Here is an 11,144-nt window from a genome sequence, read left to right on the forward strand (position 1 = left end):
TAAGGACAGTAAATATGTATAGTATAAGTTTCTAGTTTGGACAATCACGAACGCAAAAAACTCTTTGTATTATGGTTGTCAATGTTAAAAACTCTGTCAAGATTGCATTATATCATTAATGCATTATATCACCAAACATAATGTACCTGCAATGCGAGTTCACTTGAAACTCCTAGCCGAGCTACCATCTACTGTTGAAAATACCCAATCCTTAAGTTTCAAGCGATGGACCATTGAATTGAATTGGAATAAAATGATGTTCTTTGTAATAAAAACAATCAATTTTTACTGGAACTATCACGAAACTGAACAGTGCAAGGGAGTTCCTAACGAGATAAAGGCAGTCTATAAAAGAACTGTTATTATTTACTACTGATACTCATCAGTAGTCAACGAATTTTCAAGAATTTGGTGATTTAATTGAGGGAAAAAAGTCAAATTCTGAATGTACTAGTTCCTCGCCGATTTTAATGATTTTCAAATCTATTATAAAGGAGGTGATTTTGAACAACTTTCTCCTTTGCACATTACTTTCCGAGATATTTTCAAGAAACTTTATATATAAACACTACGCAGTCGAATTGTACCCTATATGTACACGTTATTGACGGTGTATGCGTGATTCCTATACCTTCATTTACCGATTGTTTCTATGAACACGTCGCGGCAGTCGGCAAGCAGCTCATATAACGAGTAAACTAAAACACTAAACTTGGCTAATTTCAATGTTGAGTTTCAACAAAATGTTCATTCGATATTTCCTATAATATTTACATATATGTCAATATCTTCCTAACCCAAAAAAAAAAAAGACGAATCAGAGTTGGTCTGACTTAGGTCCTCCTACGAGGTGGGCTTTGTAAGAATGGCAGAGCTGCACTGCTTCTCCCCTTCCCCTGGCTGCATTTCTAAAATGTTAAATTTCCCCGAAGGCAATGTGTTTGCCACTGTTTGGTACAATATGTCAATCGGCAAAGGAGTTGCCTGCCGACTAACCACGGTGTTTTTATAGAAACAATAGATAAACGACTGCATCGGGCTCGCGCATACGCTGTCGATAAGGTATACACATAAGGTATAATTTAATTGTGTATTATGTGCAAAGAAAAAAGTTGTTAAATATCGCCTCCTTTATGACATATTTGAAAATCATCAAAATCAGTGAGGAACTAATATATCAAGAACTTCACGAGAAAAAAAAGTCCTGTTGTAACAGTGTGTACATACAGTGATACGTGTGGATATATCTAAAGCTGGATATGTTAGAAATGAACAACTTAATTTTCAGTAATCAATTGAATTTTGTTTCATTTAATAGTACCTTCAGCTGCTTCTATCAAATGGGTAGGTGCAACCACTTCAAATTATAACTATAAGAGAGAATGTATCCATTAATTAATAAACAAAGGGTAAACGATTCAGATATAGAAAGTTAGATGATTGTAGATTTTTAATGTGTATCTTCTGTTACAGCTGTTATTTTGAAAAGATGTACAATTACTTTCACTTTTATGTTTAACTGGCATTTGTCAAGACTGATCACTAGTTCATTTATAATGAAGAACTATGAAGAAATATGAAGAAATATTTATTATTTGGAAAAGGAATGCAATTATTTTTATTTTTCTTTCTAACTTTCAATTCGTTTATCATTATTAAGTGTTGAAGATATTTAAAACTTAGTTTAAAACTGATGGTTAATGACATAGCATTTGGTTTTTCAAATGAAAATTTTTAAGTATAGTTGCAGACATAAAATTTTTATTGCAATCTCAATACTCTGCAGATAGTTTTTAGAAAAATACTGACAAAATTATATGTATTTAATTATTTAATGACTTTTGTAACAGTACTACATCTTCTACCATGGTTTAAACCTCTCAAAATACATAAATTAAATTAAAAAATTTATGGACAAAATCAATGCCAAATAATATCCATCTCTGTAGAATCACTCATATTTAGACATTTTAAAGAGCAGTTGAGAAATGAAGAACTGAGTTTATTTTTTACTCTTAAATAACTTTAATACAGCTATATGTTTAGAATAAATGTTTAAAAAATATCTCACAAATAGACGCCTGATGCACATTATGTAAAAACAAGTTAAGATATGTTGTACAAAAAAGAAAATTATTCCTTTTCCTCCCTTATTATTTGTACAAACACATACGTATATGATGAATAAACAGTTTCTAGATTTTTAATAATTAAAAGGTATTGGATAATTTTTGTTTGTCTATTGTATATTGAAATTATTCAAATATAAAATATAAAGCTCAAGTTTATTTAGGTATTTGAATATGTTCAAAAGAAATTTGGGAGTAATTACTGTTAACATAATCATCAATAAAATATTTAAGTAGACTGTATTATGTTATTAAATATTATGTTATATTATGTTATAATATTATGTTATATTATGTTATAATATTATGTAATATTATGTTATAATATTATGTTATATTATGTTATAATATTATGTTATAATATTATGTTATATTATGTTATAATATTATGTTATAATATTAAAGATGTATTTTGAGAGGTTTAAACCATGGTAGAAGATGTAGTACTGTTACAAAAGTCATTAAATAATTAAATACATATAATTTTGTCAGTATTTTTCTAAAAACTATCTGCAGGGTATTGAGATTGCAATAAAAATTTCAATCTATTTTATGGTTCAATTCAATTTCATATCAGTAAGATAATAAAAATAACTGTTTTGTCCTTAATAATAATAATTCTTATATACCTAATTATTTTTAAGTTAAATTTTAAGTAATGTATTTAACGTTACCGTTTTAAACATTACGAATAATCACGCAAAAAATATTTTTTAAATATATGTAAATTTTCGCAGAAACGATGTTACTATAAAATACACTAAAGAAAATGTTTTTAATAGTAAAAGTATTGTAAAGGCACGTAGTGTTTGGCGGTACTGACACTTGAATGCCTAACAGTGCAATTTACGATAAGAGCGTAGAACGCAATTCTCCGTAATATCTTTAATAGCTATTAACATACGTTACTTTTTTAGTGCCAAAATTAATTTATTATGCCTTTTTTCACGCTCGTGCAAATTTACTGATAAATTATAGGTATAATGTTAAAGTACACATTTATTGATGAATTAAATTTCGTAGTTTTATATGTTATTGTTGAGAAATTGATTAAGTTATTTATTAACAAAAAAAGTTATTTATTAATAAAATTGATTGAATTAATTTTCTATTTCTTTTATCTTTTTAATCATCTTTACGTATTATGTACTTGACAATTAATTCAAAATCAATTACTAGTTCTACTTCATGAATTTTAAGCTACCATAAACTTATTGTGTTTGACTTACCTTGACAAAAGAGTGAAATTTCACTTTGCTGGGAGAAACAGGTGGACTGCTGGGTGGCCGTTGATGCGTCTGTACTTGAAGGAGATTCTGTACTTCCAACAGATAGCCTTTTCTAGCGTACCTACTTTTTGGACTGCTTTGAATATCCCCTTCCATTTTTGATTTCTTGATTAATTTCAAATTTTCCTTAACATTCTGCCTGAGTATTACATGTGTCAGTCTTCTCATATTAGCTCTAGAATCATTTATACAAATTCTTCTCCATGTTTTGGATACCATGCTAACTGAACACAGATCCTGCGACCCAAGATAAGACAATATCTTGGAGACTATCCTCCAGTGATTACTTTTGTCGCCAAGAAGCGACAATATGTCCACTGTCTCTTTACCCGTATAATCTAGAGTGGCTCTAGTCCGATGTGCCGCCACAGAGAGAGCAGGATGACTGAAATTTAATCTTTTGGGCTTGATTTCAACAATGGCACTAAGATCTGTAATAGAGAGCTCGCTCAGCTTTTTGTTGTCCGCTGAACTAATTATAGGACTGACACCTCTACAGGTTGGTGAGATAACAACACGCGAGGGCGGTGGAGGTGTTTTATGTCTAGGCGACGTGATTATCTGGGGTGTGCTCTGGGGCACGATGACTAGTTTCATTTCCACATCTTCCTCGATTGGCTCAGATGCTATGAACGACGAAGAAGGCACTGCCGGCGACGGCGGCGGCGAAAGAAGTTGCAATCTTGTTGAAGCCGGCGTTGTAGGAACTGTCGCCCTCCAATTACGACGCGACCTACTCCGAAAATTCCCATCAAATTCTCGACTTGCAAATTCAATGCTGCTAGGTGGTTCGATGCTCGAATTCCGAAGACTGTCATCGCTCAAATTTATTGACGGATTGTTAAGTAAACTTTCCTTTCCTGAGCTCTCAGGCACGAGATAACTAGATTCGGACCCGTGCAAAAGATGATTCAATTTCGAACGATGCCTCTGAGTTCGTTCTGACAACAGAGGATCCAATCTGACTCTATGATGCTTCTTAGACGAAATAGACAATCTGGATTTGCATCCCGAAACTACTGGAGTATACACACCAGAATGAGGAGTAAGAGTTAAATAACCGCTGTCGATACTCAGATGAGAGCTACGATTACTCAAATTTATTGTACTGTGAGGGGTCTCGCCGATGTTTATGTTTTCTATCTCATCCATCTCCGTCATTTTTTGGAGGGAAATCCACTGAGGCGTGCCGAGCCAACTACCTCTTCTTGCACTCGATTATGATGAAACGCTCCCGGGTAAAGAGCATATTAATGTCTTTTCCTTCGAGTTTCCACGAGGAACAGGAACAAACTGTGTCGTGACAGCTCGTAGATGTTTTTCCTTCTTCGCGTCTTCGCCACTTACTACGCGTTACATCTGTCTCTTTGAAGTTTCGGTCACGAGTTTTCTCCGTATCTCTCCGCACTCTCTCATCGCCCCACTCACTACACTCACGTGCGTCGCGCGGGAAACTGCCTCCTCGTAGGCAGCGTTTCGCTCGAATATCCTCAATGGTAAAAGTCACCCCTACCCTCTTCGCAAGCACAAGCCGTTTTTCTTTCCTACGAATCACAAGATACACTAGGTTCGAGAACCGAATAGTACAGTTTAAAATGTTATCGGTACCCGCGATGTACGTAGGAATTCGGCGGTATGTTTTGTATAGCGAATGCAGAAAACATGCGCACGCGACATCTGCTCCTGCGTCGAATCTGCGTGCTCCTGCGTTGCGAGCAAACTTCGAAACTTTGAAATCTGTTTATCCGTTGTCCCACCGCTGCTCCCTTCACGATTGCTCGACCAATGGGATGATGCCTCTCATCCCGCCGTTCGTTGCCAACCGCTGCCATTGGTTCAGATCTCTCGACCGCGTTGCCGACAATGACGCCTCTACTGGCCGTTTTTCGGCTTATTCAATTCTGTTGCTGGGGAAACCTTTTAGTTGGCTTTGGTTCCTGATTTCTCCTTTCTTTTCTGCTACCTGTGTCACGAGAGCGCATTGAAATTCGCAACTTCTCTCGAAGACCTTTAGTTTTTATAACCGCTTTATTTAAACAAAAATATGTATGTTTGTGTATTATTCTTGGTTTTCTTTCTAGAAGCATGGAAAATTTGCAGTGCTTACGATATCATTGATATCGTTTGATATAAAAGAGTACAATATGTAGTTTACGGTTTTTCCACTTAATGCATGAAAAGCTTGGCTAGCCTTTACAAAGAAATCTGTCAGAATTATCACTTTTTGCAACGATGGACTGCGAACGAAATATTTCATAAGTACTTGTAATATGACGTGCAACTACGAAACTGAATGTTTAAGTAATGAAATATTTTATGGAAATTTTGAATTTTTAATTTGGTTTGGTATTATTATTACGTGCCATACTTTGTTATGTCTTGTTACAATGTAATAATACAAAAAATTAACAAATCCATTGTGTCTACTTAAGGAAAAATATGATTTTAATAAATTTTGTATAAACAAATACCGCTTTACGAATCTTCACTTATCGGATAATAACACTACTACATTTATCTTAAATCTCATAATCTATACGTATAAATCTACATCGAATTACATAATCCAGCTTCGCTAAATACTATATTATAGTAAACTAATTTTACACATTCACCAAAGTATCAATAAAAGTGTAAGCAATATTGATCTTTAGTATTTCTTATACAAGTTAAAACAATTTTAATAAAAATGGTAATACTATATATTATTAGAAAGTTGATATTTTTTATTTTAAAATTCGTTCAAAATTACATACCTATTTTAAATAATGAAAATATAAATATTTCAACATTTTTTTTTATACTCGTCTATTTAAAATAATGTTCATACTTCAGTATAAGCAAGTAAACGATATATAAGTACAAAATTAAGTCTAAATAGAGAATAACTGTACAATTTATCTTATTATCATATTATGGTATAATACAAACATTCTACATGAACTACTTTAAACAAACTGTTGATAAGGTAGTATACAACCTTGTCCAATCAAACAAGTTGAAATGTATACATGTTACATATATACATACACATAGAAGAAGTCACGTAATGTCCCGTAAATTTTCTATTCGTAATCTCAAAAGGTCTTTCATAAAAAGTACCCAATAATTTTTTCTAAGAATCTACCTGACCAAATATATGAAAACGTATATATTGGAAATTGTATTTAAAAGGTTTCTACTGTAAAAAATGATGTAAAGTAGCAATAGGTGGAAAAGTTTCCTTGTATTCTCTAAAACTTATCAACAAACACTTCTGAAGAAGAATGAAATTCATAATCTAACAATAAGAAAAGTTCAGTAGGAGGTTTTAATAATTTTTTAGGAATAAATGTTTTGCAGATGAAGTCCTTAAATTTCCTTTAATCCCTCGAGTCGGTAATTTCGTACAAAGTTAGTGGCTCAGGTGATAATTAATTTGTAGGAATTCAGTATTTTTCAGTGCAATTTTTTTAAAGTTACATACAATGAAAAGTACTTTTTCAGTTTATTTCAAAGCATGAGGGTATATGAATGAAACACGAAATATTAATTTAATAATGATGTATTTATTTAAGAAAAAAAAAAAATACTGAAACCGCCAGAAACAATGAGGTTATATTGACGTACGTGTATAACGAGAAATGTTTGTGTAATAATGCCGACGAAATGTGCAATTGTTCAGTGTAAAAACGTTAAAAATAAAAATTCCAGAATTAGCTTCTTCCAGTGGGTATTATATTATTTTGAAATTGTATGAAACATGTTTTATATTAAATTGTATTTAAAGTCTACCCTCTTATATTGGATAATTTCTAGATTTCCGTTAAATGAACCAAAGCTATTGTCAGCATGGATTGCTGCAGTAAATAGAAAAGACTGGACACCCACTACGTCGAGTAGAATTTGTGGAAAGCATTTTAAATGTACCGATTTTTACAACACTCCAGGAGTAAAAGTGAATAAATTAAAACCTGATACAATACCTTCAAAAAATTTACCTAAGGACACACCGCAGAAGCTAAATTCTGTCACAGATAAATGTTAATGCAATACTAATTTATATTGATATCTATTCTATATATGCAAGTAAAACGTGTTAAAAAGTATTTATTATATGATTTTAGCGGATCTGTATACTTCAACCTCGCAGGGAATATTCAGCGATCTGAGTAATGAACTTTCCTCTGTAAAAGGCAATTATTTCAATTACAATCATTTTTATAATACATGTATATTATGTTCTCTTAATGTATCTAAAATCTGACAAAGTAACAAAGGAAGCACAACTTACAGATTCACAGTCGTCTAGGAATATGTTTGTAAATAAGGAAACAGGTGATGTAAAATATGATAAAGTAACAATGGGAGCACAATTTGCAGATTCACAGTCACCTACAAATATTTTTATAAAGGAGGAACCAGACGATGTAAGAGGTAAGTTCTTTGACTTGTCTATAAATTTTATTGTCTTAATCTCTTTCTTGTTCTCTTTCTTCTCTTCTTTCTTACTAAAATTTGTTTATGTAAAATTGAAAGATAATAAGCAACTGGTATAGAATTTTGATAACTTACAATAATGAAAGGCGAACTTGCCAAAGTTTTACACAATAATAGATCTGCATGATTTTTAAATATGTTACTAACAGTGATATTTTAAGTAACATTTTCCTTTGCACTAAAACCAGGTCTATTTTAGTTTTAGGGTTTAGTTAAAACCCTTCTAGCTAAAAAAATGTAGCCTAGACTAACTCCAATCACCTTTTTTAACAATGCATTAAGCAATAGAACGATCTGCGATATATCAACAAAAGTCGCTGTAACTTTGGACATCTCCGTTAACATAAACAATGCATGTGTACATATAGCTAAACTGCGATGTATTGCACTAATATATTTTCCTTAATATCTCATAAACTAAAATAAATCTGGTTTGATACAAAGGAAAAAGTTGCTTAAAATATCGCCGTTAGTACATATTTAAAAATCACGCAGATCGGTTATTATGTAAAACTTCGGAAAATTGACCCAATGAAAATATTCTATTTACATTAATATTATAATTTGTATGTATTTTTGCAATATTTTGTAAGTTTTGCAATATGTTTATTTAATTAGCGTATATTTAATAATTTTAATATATATTTGTTAACAGATACAAACATCGAAATGAAGCTATTAATAAATTTAGACATAAAACGTAATGCTGTAGATATTCTAAAGCCTTCTACAAGTGAATATAGAAAACTAGAAGAAGAAAATAAGGCACTAAAAAAACTTATTGACACTTTGAAAGATAACCATTCTAAGGAAATGGAAACACAAGCAGAAATGTTTCGTTTCTTGATTGCAAATGAGAAGGAAACTTATAAAAAGCAAGTATTGTCTTTGAAAACAGAGGTAAAATTGTGGAAGCGTAAAGTACAACGAAAAGAAGTAAAAATCAACAAATTATTGTTAGAACTGAAAAATAAAAGTTTCATGGATAAAGAGTGATACGATGTTTTAACCCTTGCGCTACCGTATTCGACTATAGTCGAACGTCGTTATATTCCCGTTCGTTGTCAATTTCGACTTTAGTCAATACGTCCTCGTTTTTATAACGACATGTATACCAATATACATACTAATATGTGAAATGTAAAAGAAAGTTGAAAATTAAACACCTTTTTTCGTCTAAAATAGACAACACTCTTCAAGATCGTTCGAAAATAGAAATAAGCAGCGTAAGGGTTAAATAACGATTTTGGAAACACAGTACCGCATATATTTCGTAATGAAATAAAGACAAAAACAAGGTATCTGTGGATAAAGATATAATGGCGAAGTGAAGAAGTTTGCTATTACACTGCCCTACCACTCAGGCATTGTCGGTTAGTATGATAGTATGATAGTACTTCTGTTTTTTGTTTTCTTATTTAATTTACTCAGTCTACTCAAATGTTGCGTGTTCACTATACACATATATGTATTGTTTATATGATTTGCACTGTTATTGTTTCTGAGTATTGCACTGTATAGCACATACATTTTACTACTACTGCAATTTTGACATAATCTTATTTATTTTATCTACTTGCAGCACAAATGCAAATGTGTGTTAAAAAATTCTTTTGTCTATAAAAATAATTATTATTTGGTATACCCTTGCTTCAATATGGGTAAACTGGGATAAAAATTTTCAAAGTATGCAATACTTATACGTTCGATGCAGTCGAGTAGCTTAAAATTTCAATTTCTCCTCAATCAATGTATGGCTCAGTAAATTCGAGATATTTGATTCTTTTGTGATACTTAAAATAATTCGAGCTACTTGATTTTTTGCAGCCACCTCGTTGCTTCGAATTCTTGGATTGGATCGAAAAACAAGTCTCGACTCGACATGGATTGAATTTCCTGTCCCCTTCGCGGGGTCAAACAGCTGCCATCTGCAGCTAGGGACAGTGATCGCTAAGGCACGCTTAGGTGGCGTAGTTGTCGCTACAAATGTTTACTATTTTGTAACAGGAGGAACAATAAACGACGTAAACTTGATGCGTTTATTACAGTGAAGCATTGGACAAATTTTCTTTGACGATATAGTGAAAATATTGTAATAACATTCGTAATTTTATTTAGAATGGAATCCAGTAAGTCGGAATCAACTCCAAAACAGGCTATGGTTTATATTTGTGGAGGTATGGTTAAAAGAATAAGTATAATTTGTAACCTAGTTTAGCTTACATGTGATTGCATTTTAATCCTTTCGTCATTAGTGAGACATGTATGTTCCACTTAATTTTTTCTGTTATCGATCTTAAAATTACGTTGAAAGCCTATTTAACGAAAAAAAAGAGTAATAAAAGATAGTTGGAAACAGTCATTCGGTTACAAAAGGGTTAAGTAAACAAGTATCTTAATATGATTAATTTTAAAAAACGGATTTTTTTTAATTCTAATTAAAGTTGATAGATAACATATTTTATGAGAAATATATTATAGTTTATCAAATTAACTTTGTATATTTTATGTAACTATTTTTATGCAATCTAAAATATGATATTGTGTAGTATAGTACAGTTATAATTTTAAACATGCATAGTTAATAATGTTCCCTATCAATGCTTAATCCTGTTAGTTACATGTTTAAAATTTGTTTTATTGTATGCTACATTAAAATATACAGAGTGTAACAAGTATATGTTTTAATATTTTAAGGTATGATAGGGTACTTCAATCAGAACATAAAATGTCTTATAGCATAGTACCCAATCTGCTTTTGTTTTGCAGTAATAATGCCTTAAAGTTATTACCATGATTTAAAACAAAATATAGTTCATGTAAATTATTGAGACAAACATATTGGAAGAGTTCATTGGCCTAGAATATTCGGTTGCTTGAGAAGGTTGTATTTGTTTCGAAAGGCCCTTAACAAGTGTTAAGATCCTCATAAATACAAGACCTTCAATGGGACTCTTACTGTAAGTAGTCACTGCTTTCTGAATTACTGGGTTATTTTGAAATAAAAATTAAATTGCGAGAAATATAACAAACCTTATTAAGACTTTTTTTTTTTGCTGTTCCTCTTCCATGTAGCTGCAAAATTACAATCTTCTCCTTTTAAAAATTCACTGTGTAGACATGTAAACTTTAAAGCATTATTAATGCAAAATGAAGGTAAATTGAGCACTATGTCATAAGGCATTTTGTAATCCTGTTAAGGTGCCCTATCACCCTTTAAAATACTGAAATGTATACTTGTCACACT

At 31.6% G+C, this 11,144-nt stretch overlaps 2 protein-coding genes across 3 annotated transcripts in view; one reads left to right on the forward strand and one right to left on the reverse strand.

Annotated features, from left to right (window-relative positions):
- The window catches only part of LOC143187119 (uncharacterized), a 64,807-nt gene extending 60,237 nt beyond the window's left edge, over window positions 1–4,570 (reverse strand). The window contains exon 1 of the mRNA XM_076391115.1: window positions 3,359–4,570. Within this exon, the coding sequence (XP_076247230.1) occupies window positions 3,359–4,570 (1,212 nt within the window). The remainder of the gene's footprint in view (window positions 1–3,358) is intronic.
- A 2,029-nt stretch (window positions 4,571–6,599) lies between these two features.
- On the forward strand, window positions 6,600–10,001 carry LOC143187040 (uncharacterized). Of its 2 annotated transcripts, none has more exons than XM_076390973.1 (6): window positions 6,600–7,126; window positions 7,217–7,440; window positions 7,525–7,593; window positions 7,694–7,834; window positions 8,553–9,270; window positions 9,725–10,001. In XM_076390973.1, exons 1-5 carry the CDS (start codon window positions 7,056–7,058, stop codon window positions 8,891–8,893), a joined length of 846 nt encoding a protein of 281 aa, XP_076247088.1. In that variant the 5' UTR covers window positions 6,600–7,055; the 3' UTR covers window positions 8,894–9,270; window positions 9,725–10,001. The 2 variants fall into 2 exon arrangements, with proteins under 2 accessions (XP_076247088.1, XP_076247089.1); XM_076390974.1 differs by lacking the exon at window positions 9,725–10,001 and adding an exon at window positions 9,480–9,624.
- The last annotated feature ends 1,143 nt before the right edge of the window (window positions 10,002–11,144 follow it).

The sequence above is a fragment of the Calliopsis andreniformis genome, unplaced genomic scaffold, assembly GCF_051401765.1.
Source record: "Calliopsis andreniformis isolate RMS-2024a unplaced genomic scaffold, iyCalAndr_principal scaffold0022, whole genome shotgun sequence".
NCBI lineage: Eukaryota > Metazoa > Arthropoda > Insecta > Hymenoptera > Andrenidae > Calliopsis > Calliopsis andreniformis.